The sequence below is a fragment of the Sminthopsis crassicaudata genome, chromosome 6 (assembly GCF_048593235.1).
Source record: "Sminthopsis crassicaudata isolate SCR6 chromosome 6, ASM4859323v1, whole genome shotgun sequence".
Lineage (NCBI taxonomy): Eukaryota > Metazoa > Chordata > Mammalia > Dasyuromorphia > Dasyuridae > Sminthopsis > Sminthopsis crassicaudata.
Window position 1 is genome coordinate 74,073,159 of NC_133622.1, and position 17,468 is coordinate 74,090,626.

The 17,468-nt window shown below is 42.4% G+C and overlaps 1 protein-coding gene across 1 annotated transcript in view; it reads right to left on the reverse strand.

Annotated features, from left to right (window-relative positions):
• Positions 1 to 3,386: 3,386 nt before the first annotated feature.
• SLC10A7 (solute carrier family 10 member 7) overlaps positions 3,387 to 17,468 on the reverse strand; it is a 252,938-nt gene continuing 238,856 nt past the window's right edge. Inside the window, exons 11-12 of the mRNA XM_074276184.1 lie at positions 6,984 to 7,129; positions 3,387 to 4,997 (exon numbers count right to left, since the gene is read on the reverse strand). Of these exons, the coding sequence (XP_074132285.1) occupies positions 4,968 to 4,997; positions 6,984 to 7,129 (176 nt within the window). The 3' untranslated portion in view covers positions 3,387 to 4,967. The remainder of the gene's footprint in view (positions 4,998 to 6,983; positions 7,130 to 17,468) is intronic.

Below are 17,468 nucleotides of genomic sequence, written 5' to 3' on the forward strand. Positions count from 1 at the left end.
ATTTAACATTTGAAAACCTAAGTTAGGGCAGCGAGATGGCACAGTGGATACAGTGCCAGGCCCAGAGTCAGGAAGCCTCATCTGGCCTCAGACACGACCCTACAAGTCACTTAAGCCAGTTTGTCTCAGTTTCCACGTCTGTAAAATGAACTGGAAAAGGAAATGGCAAACCATTCTAGTATCTGCCAAGAAAACCCCAAATGGGGCCTCGAAGAATCAACTGAAGACACGACTGTAATAAAATAAAGACTGGGTTTGCTCTTCTATAAAATGAAGATATCATCTACTTGACATCTGTGATTGTAAGTCTTCCCTTCTCCAGGCTAAACATTCCATTTTCTCCAACTATTCCTCCTATGACACTATTTCAAGGCCTTCATGATTCTGGAAGCCTGCCTCTAGTCACTCCATCTCATCCCACCAACATCCTTCTTAAAATGTGGTACCTACAACGAATATCATGCTGACGAGGTCTGACCGGGGCTGCGTACAGTGAGACCATCCCCAGCACTATGTCTGTATGAGATGGCTTTTGGTACTACAAGCTGCCATATCACACCATTGACTCCTCCCATGACTGGCCAACTTTTTCTTAGATGAAACGTTCTCCGTTATACTTTCCCATTTTTTTTTTTTAATTTGGAAAGTTAGTTTTTAAAGCTAGGTATAAAATTTAAAGTCACCTCAATTAAGTCACATTATCTTTAATTCAGTTAGATATGCTATTTATCAAGATTTTGAAGTCTGAATCTGTCAGTGTCTGAATTTGTATTATCTATGTTTCCTCCTAGCTTTGTGTCATTTGGAAATTGATAACCATGTTATCTATGTCTTTACATAAGTCATTGATAAAATGTTAAAGGAACAAGCATAGATCACTGAACCACTCCAACAGAGACCTCCTTTCAAGTTGACATTGAGCCATTAAGACTACTCTTTGGTCCCTCATCCAGTTCCCAATCTATCAAACTGTACTAGCGTCTAGTTCACATCTCTTCAGCTTATTCACAAATAGAACATGAGAGATTTTGACAAATGCCTTGTTAAAATCTAGATTCCTCTGATCTACCAGCTTAGTGTGTCAAAAAAGGAAATGAAGTCAGTCTGGCATAGTCTGCTCTTGAGGAAGTCACAGATGCTCTTTCTGATCAATGTTTCCTTTTTAAGATGTTCATTAAGCATCCTTTAACTAACACGTTTTAAAACATCGCCATGAATGGATGTAAGCTCATTGGCCTATGGTAGCTTATTCCTCGATTTGGTTATCTAGAGAGGAAGCGGTGGCTTTAGGCACCAAGAATAAGAAGTGGTTTTAGAAAATCCTGACCAGTTCATCTCCTTGGTTCCCCATTGGTACATTGCCACTGAGACTAGGGATGAGTCTTCTTTAGCATCTACAGCAATCAATGAAACCACTTTGGCAAATATGAAAGGAAGGACTAGCTCTGGCATTTAAGGATATATATATATATATATCTTCATATTTAGCTTATAGAACCCACGGGTGATTTTATGCAACTAGTTTGGATCAACTAAAGCGTTGAGAGATGGCTCTTGGAAGGTATGACCCAAACATTTAGTTATGATCAAAGTATACATACTCTTTGGCCCAGCAATACACAAGTAGGTCTGCATTCCAAAGAGGTCAAAATAAAAGGAAAAAGGACCTATATGGACCAAAATGTTTTATGGTAGCTCTTTTTTGTAGCAAAAAATTTGGAAATCAACAGAATGTTCAATTGGGGAATGGCTGAATAACTCATACGATAGTGATGAAATACCATTGTGATATAAGAAATGACTAGGGAGATGTTTGCAGAAAAGAAAATCAGGCAAGGTTTATATAAACTGAAGCAAAGTGAAGTAAGAAGCAGCAAGAGATCACTGTGCATTGTAATAGCAATACTGATCAACTGTGAATGATGTGGCTACTTTAATATCATGATCAGAGTTTTAAAACAATGAAAAAAATGCTATCTACCTCTAGAGGGAGAAATGATAAATTCTGAGTACAAATTGAAATATGTTTCTTACTTTCTTTTTCTTACTTTTTAAAAGAAATGTGGCTGATTGGTTGGGAAGTGAAGCCAAGATGGCAAAGAAAAGGTAGGAAGTAACTTGGGCTCTCCCCAATTTTCCCCAAAACAACTTTAAATCAAGCCTCAAAATGATGCTTCAGATGCGACAGAATCCACAAAAACGATGAGATGAAACAACTGTCCAGGCCTAGGTAACTTAGGAGGAGTTCAGGGGAGGATTGCATTACAGGTGGGGTACAAGCCGGTCAGAGGCCCCTGGCCCCAGCCCAGAGCAGCAGCTGTGGGCCCACAGTCCTGGTGCAGCAGCCAGCGGCGCAGCAGGTTACTGACCAGGCTTATCAACGCCTGTGCAACAGGTGAGCTGCTGCTCCTGGCACAGCAAGCCAAAGACCAGGTCCTTGCCCTGTGAGGCAAGCAGCCTGGACAGGCCCTCCTGTGCCTCAGGAGCAGAGCTCAATTTTGAAAGTCATGAAAGAGCCTGGAAAATGAGAGCCCCAATCATAGAAAGCTATTATAGGACAAGAAAGATAAAAAAAAAATGTGGCTAATACAGAAATGTTTTACATGACTTTGAAGGTATAACTGAATCATATTGTTTGATTTCTCAGTGGGTGGGCTAGAATTTAGAACTCAAAATTTAAAAAGAAAATAGCTATTTTTTAAAAAGTAAAAAAAATTGATATATTTTTCTAATGATTTCTAAATGTTGTCATTTTCATTTTCAACTCATAAGTGATCCAATTGATCATTATCTTCCCCAACCCTCATGATAAAAAAAAAAAAAAATTGTTCCACTTATGGGATAAATACGTGTACCTAACCCTAACCCTAAATAGATATGTATATATTTGTTTCATAAATTTAATAGGGAAGGTCTTAAAAAAACGTATTTATACCAACAAACTTGTTTTGAACATATGGTCAGGTGTACATCATCTGGCAAAAGAAACCAAATTGGGAAACAGCAGAACCAAGGCTGTCCAGGAACAAAAAGTCCCATCAACATAAGTATCCCTAGATATGTTCCTTTCCATAAATGTATTTGGGTGAAAAGATTTAACATAAACAGTGTAGCAGCAGTCCGTCAATCCACCAGAATATTTTAGGTAGGCACAATTAAGCCTCAATAAAAAGGATTAAAAATGGATTCCAGTTCTGCTTGATGTCCCTTTTGGAACCATATGCCCCCCTGGCTGCATAAAAATAGGCTGTAAACACATTCTCTCTGGATTGCTCTGAGCCATCCATAATAATCCTTGTATATTATTATGTACAAACTTAACATCGGCTGGGGTTGGGGCAGGAGATAGTGTTTTCTAAATTAAGACAATAAAACTGGGTCCGAGAGTTTGTAACTGGATTTTATTTTCACCCATAATCACACCTACTGTAGGTGTGGGAGTCAGTAACAGAGGTAGATCCGTTGGGAACGGGGGAAGCAGTGTACAAGAACTATGTAGGCTCAAATTTGTTTGTTATGACGGACTGAGACGGAGGACCCTTGGGTGATCGTGAAATCCGCCAAGCCCCGAGCAGAATGACCACGTGCCCTCCCCCCATCCCATGCTCCTGGCTAATGCTTCCCTCCATCCACGTTTGCAAACATCAGGAAAATCACCTTGCAAAGGACCAGCCTACCTGGGGTCCGAGGGGTCTCCCAAGAAGGTGGAATGCACCGGCCTAAGGTCCAAAGGTAACAGAAGCCAACATGGCGCTCATGGAAGTCCCACACTTCCAGGAAGGACTGGCTCTGGGGCCACGGAAGGCGCTGATCCCACCTCAGGTCTTTCCTGTCTGGACCCCAAATGCCCCCACTGACATTGGGTGGAGGAGGAGAGGACACACAGAGAAAAAAGTAGGGGAATCTCAGAGGCAGGACGGGTTCTCCACCCAGGAAGGGAGGCTGGGCTCTGGGGAAAGCACAGCCCTGCAAACTTGGGCAAGAACTCCCCGGGGCCACCAGGCTCATGGACGCCCACAGGGGACGGCTCCTCTCACGGGCCTGCGACTGTAGCCCGGTTCTGGGCTTCTGCTGTGGATCCCTCAAATGTAACATTGGATCGGGCAGAGCAGTAACAGTCAGCATGGGTGCAGCGGGCTGCTCCTGTCGGGATCCCAAGGCCGGCCCGAGGTTGTCCTTCTCACCCCTCACAGGAGCAGGGAACGAGGGGGGAAAGGAGCCAAGTGGGGAAGAGCCTGATAATGATGAGAAAAATAGAAGTCCCCCTGCCCTCCCCCCGAACCTGACTGACACTCAGACTTCATCGCCTTTGAAACAGCCTGTGATGCGTCTGAGACAGGAAAGTGCCACGGAACTGAAGGAATTATCTCGAGGACACTCTTAATTTGAAGGAATGTCTAAAAAATGATGTCAATGAATGCAAATATTTTCTGCTTTTCTAGCATCCATCCATCCAGTCTCTGGCCCCATGCTGAGCGTACACACACAGAAGAAAGAGGGATGTCACAGTTTTAGAATAAAGAGACACACAGACACACACACAGACGCCCCAAGTCACGGGAGTCAGGGAAAACTTTGGGAATGGTCTGTCTCCCTAACGTTGGTCAGCAGAAGGGGGTTTTTCTTGGTCTTTGGGCCTTCTTTTCAACAGCGTTGAAAAAACAGCGTTTCTGTTACACAGAAAACGGTGAAGGGGAATCCAAGGCTTGCTGCTTAACTGGGATGATATTCACTGAGTTAGAAAAATAAGCAGCTCCAAAATACTGTACAACTGATCACCTGCAAGGTAGGTTCTGGACCACTGCTCTGGCCAAAGGCATTTTAAGGCACTTAAATAGATCTGTTTTTTTTCATATAAAAAAATAAAATATGCATTGAAGCAACATTCACAAAGACAGGTCTTCTGGACAGTGTGATTGTACAATACTGTACATATGTACACATCTGTGACTCGAGGGGCCGCTCCATTACACGGTTGGTCTCGTCAGCTTCACGCCCTACAAGAAAAGCAGAAGGAACCGGTGAGTCCGGTGAGTTCTGGGCCAGAGGGTGAGTCCTGGGCCTGAGACAACAAGCTGCGGTGAAGCTTCGGGCTCTCTCATTCTCCCTCCTCACTGAACCTCACAGACCAGACCGGGCTTTTCCAAGGTCACAAGGGCAATAAGTAGCTGGGCTGGAATATGAATCCAGGATTCTTTTTTTCTTTTGGACAGGGTAATGAAAGAATTCCCCTCCCATTCCCCAAGAAAACCCATATAACCTATTATGAGTGACATAGTTAACGAAGGGCTGCCATTTAGCCCGTGGGTCTTGGGCACAGAAGGGGTGCAGAGGAGCGATGTTAGAAGGAGTGTAGACGGGGAGTCAGGAAGATGAGTCCAAATTCTGTCTCAGACACTTCTAGTGATCCTGGGCAAGTCACTTAATCTCAACGTGCCTAAGTTTCTTTAACCATAAAGAGAAGGCTAATCTCTGAGGATTCTTAGGTCCCTGCCAGCTGGTAGTGTGAATGCACTGTGAGTCAGGATGAATCTATGATCCTGTGAATTACACTCTAAAGGATAATTTGGTTCCATCTGGATCCATCTGGTTTCTATCTGAAAGATATTCTTGTTTTAAAAACTTCAATTTGGTTTCCAAAGATATTTTTGTTTTAAAATTTCAGATGAAAAAATACAATTAAGAGAGAAAAATTACTTACATTTTTAATGCTAATAATGTTTTTTTTTTAATTTAAAAATAAATAAAATGATCTCCTTACAAGAACCCTTTCCCCCTGAACTGGTGAGGAAACTGAAAAGTGAGTGACTTGACACAGAGAGGCAGTAAGTGTCTTAGGAACGGAACTCACAGCCTCCCTGATTCTCTCTCCCATACCGGGGTGTCTTTTCAATTCACTGTGAATGACCACTATCAGAAAAGCACTGTTATATTTCTTTCTTTCTATGTTAAAACTATATATATATATATTTTTTTTTTTTTTGAAAAAATACCAAAGCATCTTTTCAAATACCTTCAGGAAATTCACTCCCAAACACAGTGTAAAAGTATCTTTCTCTAGAAGCTTTCAAAAGGGGTAACTGGCACATGGTCTTGGGTAGGAGGAAGCTTGCCCTTGCAGGCAGCATCCTCTCGAGATGCAGTCTCATTGTCCCAGGTACGAACAACTGAAAACAACTCTTAGGTCAGAGTAACTTAAAAGTGTCATTATCGTCAGAAAATTGCCTTTGAAATGTGTTCTCTGCCACTAGGGCAGCTGCTTTTCCCCTATCTTCTGGGTTATAGCTGATGAGTGGCTCAAACCTAGACCAGTCTGCTGTTATCTCGTCTGTGAAATCCAAGTCCCGGGGAAAGCATCTGTGCTGGCTGACAGCTCTCTCGACAAAGCTGGCCAAGTTCCTGGGCTAACTGTTGGTTTGTTTTGGTATTAGTTGCTTATTTGTGAAATCAGAGTAAATCAACACATATTAACCCAGAAATCAATAGCTGGCCTGTTTATCTTGGCTTAAGGGTTGACAAGGAAGATGCTCAAAGTAGCCTAGTTGAGTTTTCAAGCAAGAAAGCTCCATACGCAGTCACTGGATGACTGGGAACGGAACCTGGCTTTTTTGACTTTCAGTTGGCGTGGACCTGAGATTATTCTTTTTTTAAAAACTGTATTTTTATAGCAAAACTCCACCTTTACGGTGATTCAAAAATCTGAACCTTGAACTAACTCATTCCATCCAAATTCAAACAGCATCGGCATACCTACATTCCTTAAAACAATAGTGTCTATATGGATAATGAATAAACATATGGATAAACAGCACACATCTGATACCGGGCTTACGGAACCGATTTCAATACCGCTTTTTGTTTATTTGTTTTCCCTGATGGGGACGGAGAAACGGTTTCCTCTCTCACGCCCTCAGCCTTTAGCAGGGCTCCTTCTAGGAATGGATGCATACTTGATGACTGACTGAATCCTAAGGAACTCTTACCTTCTGTCTCGACACCATCCAAGACTTGATTGTTGGCACCAACAGACTGCCCAGCAGGATCTGCGCTGGGTGGTAGATAAGCAAGGGTACAGAAATTAAGGAGAGGTGTTCATGGCCTGCAAACACGATCTTTAGCATTGGAATTCCTAAAGACAAAGAAGGAAAAACCACGGACATAGATTCAGTTTCAGGGCTAAGACCGTCTTTGATATCACTCAAAAGAGAACTGCATTGTAGCAAAGCGTCAATCTTCCACAACAGCCCCAACCCCAAATCTTGGGGTTCTCCTACCCCTGACACGGCTCATGGGTGGGTCTAACATCTCCTTTCTTTTCCTTTCACCATTTGGACAATTGCAATGGTTGTCTGATGCGTCTCCCTGTTGGTTTACTGGCTAGATTTCTTTCTTAAGGACCAGGCCTTAAACTGAACCCGATATGATTCTCATTGGTCACCAGTAGGTCCTAGGACAAGCCCCACTTGGTCACTGTTTGGATCCTGACTGACTCAGATAGAATGCAAATCCCAGTCATTCCTGTTCCTGCCAGAAACCTCTCAGAATCTCTCCCTCCCAGATTCATTCATTCATGTATTTAGATTTTTTTAGATTATAAGTAGGTGCTACTTATCCTTAATCATGGAATGGGTGCAGCTTCAGTCAAACTGAGACCTTAGCTTGAAATGGCCCAGGTTTCCCAGGCATCCAAGATCTGATCTTTATCTGGTCCCTGGATCCAGATGGCTCTGGAGGGGAAACTGAGGCAGGTGATCTCCCTCACTCCAATCCACCTACAGTCATGGTAGCACCTCCCTTAGGTCACGGTCCTCTTCCAGAATAAAGGACAAACAATAATGATCTTTCCATAGTTCAGGTCTAACCTTGTCACTACTCTATTCACTAAAATCCAGTGGCCTCCTATTGCCTCCAGGATCAAATACAGAATTCTTTGTTTAGCCTTAAGGCCTTCCCACTTTCCAGGCTTCCTACAGCTTACGCACCACTTGGTGCTCCCCAGTCCAAAGGCAGGGCCTCCGTGCCATTCGCCCCGCTCTTGCACTTTTCCCGGCTGTCCCAAGAATTCCTTCCCTCCTCACTCCCACCTCCCGCATTCTTCAGGCCCATCACAGCCAGCCTTCCTGTAGAACAATGCTTGTTCATGCTAGTGCCTTCCCACCGTGATCAGGTCCACTTTGTGCTATCCATGTCTTATCCCCTCCCCTAGTGTCTCCCTGATAGGTGTGAACCCCTTGAGGGTACAGCCTGTTTTTGGTTTGTTTCTAATGCCTGGCACAGAGAAGGTATTTAATGAATGCTTGTTAATTATCTGGAAGAGAAAAAAAAGGACTTGAAGCTTCAGAGAAAGGCCCATTGCTTTTTGGTGTCATGGACCCTTCTGGCTGCCTGGTGCAGCCTGTGGACCCTTTCTCAGGAGGTTTTTAAACAAAACAAAACACAGAGGACTGCCAAGGAAACCAGTGATACTGAAAGACCTATCAATTTGTGTGTGTCTAAGCAAGTTCTCACAGCCCTGCTTTATGCAGGCAGAGAGCACCCTCCCAAACTGGTATTCGATTCAGTCTTGAGGCAGATGGTGGGGTGCCAGAGGACAGGGAGATAAGGGAGCCCGGCGGTGGAAGGCCTGGATGCGACACCTATCAGTAGTACGTGCTGCTAATGCCTCCGAACCTCATAAGAAGAGCAACATCTGTTGGGCCCCTGCCATGTTGGCGGGGCAAGTTTCCTCTAAAAGGGAGAAACCACCAGGCGGTTTCCAGAAGAAGGGGAATACATTCTATGAAGCTCAATATGAAAGAGATTTGGGAAAACATGTCACAACGACCTTTTTCTCACAAAATTTTATTATGTAATATATAGTTATGTTTTATAAAAAATGTTATTTATGATACTATATTGGTTATTTTTAAATGACAAATGAAAATATATCAGTTTTATTTTCTATTATAGTAAATATTAATAGACAAGATAATTTTTAAGAATATAAAGGGGTCCTGAGACCAGAAAGTTTGAGAACTGATGGTCAAAAAGGCATAAACCCCTCCAAGTCCCAAGGGCTGGAGTCCTCAGACTTAGGGATGTCCTGCGGTCTTACCAGTCAATATTCTCTTCTGACTAGATAGATTTCTGTAGAGACAAGGAGCGCTGCATTTAACTGACCTAGTGTGAATTGCCTTAAACTTACTTTTTGTTAAACAGGAGATAATCCCAACCTGAACAGCTGGATCATCCTTCATCAGGCCCTGCCCCGAACAGCCTCAGTTTTGTCATCTGTGGAATGGGCTAACAACGGCGCCCCCTCACGGGTAACTGAGCCACGGGGGGAAGGCCTCCCGAGCAGCAACAAGCTGGATGGCATAAGTGGGCAGGGCCGGCCGGATGTGTAAGCAGACAGTTGGGGAATGGTAATGGACGCTCCTTGGGCCTCTGGCACTCTGGGGCTGCAGCTGTCTCCTGTAAGACTTCTCTGACGTCCTCTGGGCCCAGCAGCAGGGACCCCGCCGGATCAGCCTCTCCAGGAGACCACTGGGTCGGCCGGGCGCGAGCCCTTCCCGGCAAAGGCTCCTCTCAGCAAGATCCGGGCACCCCGCGCCAGCGCATTAGGGTGAGCTGAGGGCCCATAAATAACCCTTTAAAAATTATTATGATTATTATACCGCCAGGGAGGCAGCAATAGCTTTTCAATTATTTTTACCTTCTAATAAATTTCAAACCTTTATGCAAAAATGTATTTCACTAGAGCTCTCCTTTTCACAGTCTCACATATCATCCGCAACAGACTGAAAAAACTTAGCCATTAGAGCGACAAGACCGGCCAGAAGATGGGAAATACAATGGGGGAGGGAAGGCAGCCGTCTAGCTTCTAGCACCCTCTTGCTGTTGTTTGGTCAGTTAGCTGTGTCCCATCCTTCCTGGCCCCACTTGGGGCTCTCTTGGCAAAAACGCTGGGAGAATTCACCATTTCCTTCAGCTGCTCATTTTACAAGGTTCAGAGACTTGCCCAGGGTCTCACAGCTAGTCAGGGTTTGAGCCAGTTGAGTGAGTAGAACTCAGGGAGTGGAGTGCCCCTCCAAGGCCATCATTACCCACTGTCACCTAGCCGCCCCTTACAGTGAAGGAAGGGAAAGTGATTTATGTGGTCTCAGAAAGGGAGTGCATGAGGAGGCGGGTGCTGGATGAGGAGAGGGGAAGAGGAAGAAAAAGGAAGGAAAGGAAGGAAGCCTCCCATTCAAGGGAGGGAGGGAGCTCACTGATGAATGGCCCTCGGAGCAATGGGATAGAATGACCTGGCTAGTCCTCAGAGGATCGGGAGATTTCCAGACAAAAGTAGAGAAAAGGTCAACAAGAAAGGCGATAGCTCGCTGGCAGGAGAGGGATCCTACCATGGACAGAATCTTCTTTGATTATGGCAATAATTGGCATTATTCAGAGTAAGGAACACTGGAAAAAGAGAATCCATGGAATAAGGCCTACAAGGCAGAAAGCATCCACAGGCAGAGCCTGGAATGATTCTTTGACTGAATGCAGAATACAGAGAAAAGAGAGGAAAACGAGATTAAATGAATTATAAATCAGATTATGAGGGTCTGGAGTAAATAGAAAGAGAAGACGATAGTTTAGAGCATAAAATAAATCTTTTTTGGAAAGGCGTGTAAAGAGAATATTTTTTAAAAAGCCTAATGAAAAGGACTGGCTAGAGGGGAAGAAGCAATCTATTTGACTGAGAGGAAAAAAGAAGAGAAATACACACATAGAGAGAGACAGAGACAGAAACAGAGAGGGGAGAGAGAGGGAGGGACGAAGAGAAGGCGGGAGAGAGAGAGAATATCAAGATAGGAGAAATAATAAACAAAACCTTAAAGAGAAGTAGGTCACAGGGATCAAAGGGATCAAGGCAAAAGGGAAAAGAGCTACCTTAAAAAAAGATTAATGTAAAGTAATTGAAGTAACATAATATTATGTTTTCAGCAGAAAAGGGAAAATAACATAACTTGGGGAAAAAACAACTTTAGAAATAGAGGAATTTTCCTCTAAATGTGAATGGATTGAACAATCCAATAAAACAAAAAAGAATGACAAATCAGATAAGAAAATGAGACCTGTTGATTGCTGCTTACAATAAATACATTTTACAAAACAAAGACATATACAAAATAAAACTGAGGGGTGGGGGAAAAATTACTATACATCAAGTGAATCCAAAAAAATCAGGAATTGCCATTATGCTATCAAAGCGAAAGCATTAAAAATAAAGAGATAAACAAGGAAACGATATTATGCTAAAAGGAACCATACACAGAAAACCAATGTCAGTACTAAACTTAAATAATACTCCAAATGCTTTAGCATCCACATTCATAATGGAAATATCTGAGTTACAAAAAGACAAAAGATTGTAACAGAGGAGACTTCGATTTCCCTCTATCAGTTCTGAATGAGTCTTACAGAAAGATAAACAAAGGGGAAAATACAGAACTGAACAAACGTCTGGAGAAACTAGAGTTTAAAAAAAAATTTCTATGGTACCTCCTAAATGGGACAGTAAAAGAACATATTTCTCTTCACCATGTGGAACTTTTATAAGTATTGACTAAAATTGACTAGGGTGCAGAAATATGGCAAACCAGCATAAAAAAGGGGAAAATAGTTAATACATCCTTTAAAATTCCTAAAGCAATAAAAATGGAATTTGGTTCAGGGACACAAACCTAAGATACACTTCCCAATGCAGATTTAGCAATGAAATTTTAAAAAGTGAATTGGTCATGTATCTAGGATATACTATAACATATTTAACATGTATAAGACTGCCTGCCATCTAGGGGAGGGGGTGGAGGGAGAGAAGGGAAAAGTCGGAACAGAAGTGAGTGCAAGGGATCATGTAAAAAATTTCCCATGCATGTGTTCTGTCAATAAAAAGTTATAATAATAATAAAAAAGAACTGGTCAAAGAACAAATCATAGAAATAATTAACTATGTAAAAGAAAATGATAATGATTAGACTATATAAAAATTTCTAGGATGCAGCTAAAGCAGTTCTCAGGGAGAAAATCATATCCTTACCATCATACATTAACAAAAATAAAAAAAGAAAGGATTAAGGAACTGGGTTGGCATTGAAAAAATTAGAAAACAAATATAAAATAAGAAAAAAAGAGGAGATATAAAAAATCAGAGGGAAAATAGATAAATTGGAAACAACAACAACAAAAAACCCCACAGAAATTATAAATAAAACTAAAAGCTGGTTCTTTGAAATTGATAAAAACTCTTGGCTAATCTGATTAAAAAGAAGAGACCAGAAAAATCAAATCACTAAAATTGAAAATGAGTGAAGTGAAATCACAGCAAAATGAGAAACAAAAAGAACAACCAGACCACACTATACTTAGTTACATACAAAAAAAAGCTGAGGACACAATATAAATAAGACAAATACCTTCAAAAAATATAGAGTACCTACACTCTTAGAAGTCCAGATCTCAGAAAAGGAAATAGATTGAGTTGTAAAGAATTTACCAAAGGAAAAAACTCTTGGACTGGAAGGAATAAACTTGTAAAGAACAGTTAGTGCCAATATTTCACAAATTATCCTCAAAAATGGGGGGGTAGAAAGGAAGGGAACTATACCAAACTCTTTTTATGAGACACATATCGTCCTGGTCCTTTTTAAGTGGGGAAAGCTAAAACACAGAAGTATGGGAGGAGGAACAGAGAAGAGGCTGGTGAGGTTAACCCAAGGCTGGGGCTTGGAAAGGGAGGAATCTTGATAGCACAAAGGGGTAAGAAATTTGTGGGTAGGATATAAAACTACTAAGTAGGAAGGCTAATTCTAGGAGTGTGGAAGGTACTTAAGTGGAAAATATAATCCCCGACTATAAGGAGTTGTTTGGTGCCCATAGGCTTCCATTACACAAGTATCTCCAGCAGCTACAATTGAATCCTTCATGATAGTTAACAGAATAAAAATAATAAGAGTAATGAAACTTATTAAGAATAAGTTTTTCTGTATTTTTAAAAGAAAGCTTAAATAAAGGGTTCTTTTCATCTCGCTATCAGAGCCGTAACATAAATGAAGAAAATTAATTTTAATGTTGCCAGGTACTGATTCTGTGTCACTGAGACTGACAAAATCCAAGAAGACTTTATGAGACGGCATTTGACTTTATGAAAGTGAACACCAGAGCTGCATTTACAATTTTACTGGGACTTTAAGCTGTCATGCTGAAAAATGTTTATGAAACATTAATCAAAAAATGCCTCTTTAATACAAGGCATTGTCTGAAAGATGTTAGAAGACACATACCGTAAATGGATTCTTTTTCTGACTAAAGTAATTTCTACCCAGAGCATTTCCCCATCGCTATCCAAGTACACAGTGTGTAGAGATAAAGAGCACTTTGCCGGCACGTTATTACCTGATCCAAACACTGGGGAAATCACTAATGTACAGCGTGCCATATTTCCATGTCACACATGACACATTTGTCTAAAATTATCCAACAGGCTTTGACACTGCAGCATATTCCATAAGCAAAGCTTTCAACTGACATGTGCCAAGAAGGATCTTGAAGTATGAGCTTTTTTCTTCTAACAAGCAAGTAAGAGTTTGCTTTTATCCTATACCCATGATGGAAGGGATAAAACAATAAGTACTAGAAGTAGGTTTTTTCCCTCCTGTTTTAATATGTTTATTTTATGTTCCCTGAATTCAAAAGCTCCCATCATGGCTGTGTTTCAAGTCTCTTTGCTTACGACTTGCTAATGGATGGCAGGGTAGTTTGGAGAAGTTAGCAGTGTCTCCTTACAAACTTCTCCGGGGCTTCGATTTCCCTCTCTAGTCTGGGTCCCTGGCTCGGGAGTCAGAGAGACTGGAAAGCAGAGCCGGCTTCAGATGCTTACGAGCTTCGTGGCCCCCAGCAGGACAACTGACCTCTTTATGTCTCAATGGCCTCGCCTGGGCTCGGGGGCCACTGGGGCGTTTCCAGGTGTAAATGTGTGACTCTGTGACCTTTCTTGGGACAGTGCTTCAGATGCGGGGCTTGGTTACAGGTGCTGCAGGTGAGGGCTGCTGGGACACATCCCAATGCTCCCTACTTCACTTCCCCCGAGGGGGGAGAGGGTGGCAGGGACCCAGAGACCCCAGGGGCTGTCGCTGCTTACTTCTTCCTTCCTTCCACCGCCTTCCCCCTGCCATCTGGGAGGCTCCGCCATAAGAAGGCTTTCCTACAGACTTAGGGTTTTTCAACCTTCTGCTCTTTTGAAATGATTTTGAACCCTGATGGAGCTTCTGCTTGGGAGAAACCCTGTTCCTGCCAGCTTAGACAGGCCATCTGCCCTGCTTTCTCTTCCCTATCCCATCAACCACTCCTTCCCTTTTTTCTCCTTTGACTCCTCTGGTTCCTGTTTTCCATCACCAGCATAGATTATGTCTCCTTAGGGCTCTGACTGATAGAGGTAAGGAAGGCGAGAGGTTAAGATGTTAAACTTTAAGATGATGTGCTGCTAGGTAGACATTAACAGTCACTGCTGGACTATTAGCAAATTGTGGGTAGGGCCAGGGGAGGGAGACCCAGGTGGAAGCTTGTTTTTTTTGTTTTTGTTTTTGTTTTTTGTTTGTTTGTTTTGTTTTGTTTTGTTTTTTTCAGCCAAAAGGATAAGATAGAAAAGGCTCTTTAGGGGAAGGTGAAGGAGTGGGGTTCAGTGAAAAGTGTTTCCTTGTAAAGTCTGTATTTTTAAAGTTTAGTTAATTTAAAAAGTTTTAGTTTAACAAAAAACAATGTCCTTCACTATTCAATAAATGTCCTTGTAGTTTTTTAAAAGTTTAAAAATTACTTCTATACCAGAGGTGGGGAACCTTTTTTCTGCCAAGGGTCCTTTGGCTATTCCTAACATCACTCGTGGGCTACACATAATTATCAGCTTATAGAACTCAAGCAGCAGGAGCTGGTTGTACCTAGTTTTAGCTCATCATTGTCTGTAGCTGCCAAATGATTCTACAGGTCTCATACAGCCTGAAGGCTGTGCATCCACTACCCCTGTGTGCTAATGAAACATGCTACACGCACCTATGGTACTATGTGTTGGCTCTCTCTCTCTGTATGTATGTCTGTCTCTCCCCCCACTCCTTTCCTCTTTCTTCCCCTTCTCTCCCCCCCACACCTATCTATCCATCCATCCATCCATCTATCTACATTTTATTTTTGTTGTGCGTTGGTTCTATTAGGGACATGTTTTGTACCTGGGACTCTTTTGTAGCTCTTGTACTTGTCTCTTGAAGCATCTCACAGATGCAAGGCGCTAGAATATACGAAGTTCTGGATAAATGCTCTGAGAGATCTTGTTTATTGCCTGAGAATCTGGATACTGGCTGGAGGTCATAGTCAAAACTTAATAGCTTTCATTGTCTCTTCTTTCCTCCTTTCTTTCCTCCATCCCTCCCTCCTTCCTATTCTTTTTCCTTTTTTCTCTCCTTCTTCTCTTCTTCCTTTCTTTTTTCTTTATTTCCCTTCCTTTATTTCTTTCTTTTATTCTTGGCTCTGGGAATAATAGTATTATTTATATAGCTTTAGGTCTTATCACATGTTTTATATATTTCTTGATTCTTTATAGCTTTCTCATAATTTCACTTGATTCTCACACAGATCCTGTGGAGTGGGTGCTATCAAAAAGTCCATTTTAAAGGTGAGGCACTTGAAGGCACACAAGTTAAGTGCTGCACAGAAGAAAAAGTCTTAGAGACTCCTGCGTGACCACGACAAGAAGCCTCCACTATAACTGCAGTTACCCAGGGGCCATCTTTCCTCAACATCACAGAATTCTGGGGAAGCACGGAAAACTGGGGAGGTCACCAGCACCTGTCAGAGATGAGGAGGAAGGGGCCACAAAGCCACATTTATATTCTTTACTTCAGAAACTACTCTCACTGAGCGGCACACGAGACTTAATCTACCCAAAGGAAGCCCGAGGATATAACCCACAGCGATGTCTTTGGTCTTGATCCTTTATGGAAGGACGTGCCTGGATGCGATACTCTCTCTGGGTTATTTAACAAGTTGATGAATCCGTCTGTGATATATCTGTGTGTGGGCTTTCCCACCACTTTCCTCATGTGGTCATCATTTTCTCACAAAAGCATCAGTCTGAGGAGTAACTGCTGCTGCTCACTGGTGAAGAAAGTGGATAGGGCAGCTCAGTCACTTCTGCCCCCAAAGACCCTGTACACTCCCAGGCTAAACCACGCACACGCCATGCTGTCTGTCTGAGCATCAAAGGCCCAATACTGTAATCTCCAGGACAGCAGTGATGAGCACATCATCTCAAACCCATTTCTGTCAACAGCATTTCTCATCTCTTGGTATTAAAATTTCAGAGTCATTTTTGACTAATCCTCTTTCAATTCTCTCCCAAGGTAGATTAACAATCCTTGATTATTTCATCCAAAAGTCTCCTTCACCTGAACTTTCTCCCTGCTACCACTCAGATCCAGCTCTGGCCAAATCATCACCATCATGCACATCCTAATAATGAGTGACATTGAAATGATACTTTAATTTTTGCAACCTTCCCCTCTTTATATTCATGATCTCAATGGAGCCTTATACCAGCTGTGTAAAATATGGAACCCAAAGCAGTGCTTGTCACAGAGTGGGCCCTGACGCGTTGACATGACTTGATCCCATTCACATGGATACACAGCCAAGCTATGCAGGGTTTCTGGCACCTGGGCTTTTATGGAAAGCCCTCCCTGTAGAACTGCCCAGTCCTGTGAAAGGCTGAGGTTCCAGAGGTCACAGAAAGGGAGAACAAACTCATGCAGATCAAAAGCTGTCCATGTCTGCCCCAGAAAATGTTGGGGACTGGGGGTAGAGAGGAGCTCTTAGCTTTCTCCTAAGATCTTGGGGATCTCTTCGGACCTGAGAGATTTAGAGGCTACTTAGTCCAGTTTCCCTATTTTAGAGATGACCGATTTGCCAAGGCCACGTTGCTAGGAAGCATCCAAGGTGGGAGGTGGACGGTCCTTCTGGATTCATTGCCCATCTCTGCATTCACTATGCAAAGCTGGAGCACATGACTGTTCCTCACCTCACTATATGACGAGAACATCTTCCCTTTTCTGTCATACAGTCGCTAAGGAAATGCTTTCTTTGGGCTCTTCTTCCTAATTCCTTATTTGTTATATGACTCATGTCCCACTCAGGCACCTCTCCGTGACTCTCAGAGCTGTGTAAGGGACCATGATTCTTAGCCAGCAGACTGCTGCTATTAAAAAGATGGGCTTTTTTTTCCTTCTGGGAGAGGTTTAGGGTCATAAATGGAATGATGTGATATCCTTGGAGCAATCTAGTATGCTCTCCTCCTCCTTAATTTTCCTCTCAACTTATCCATTTGTAGCTTCTGTTTAAGATGGGTGCATACACACACACGATACATCTACAGAGGTATCTATACTAATGCATACAATTAT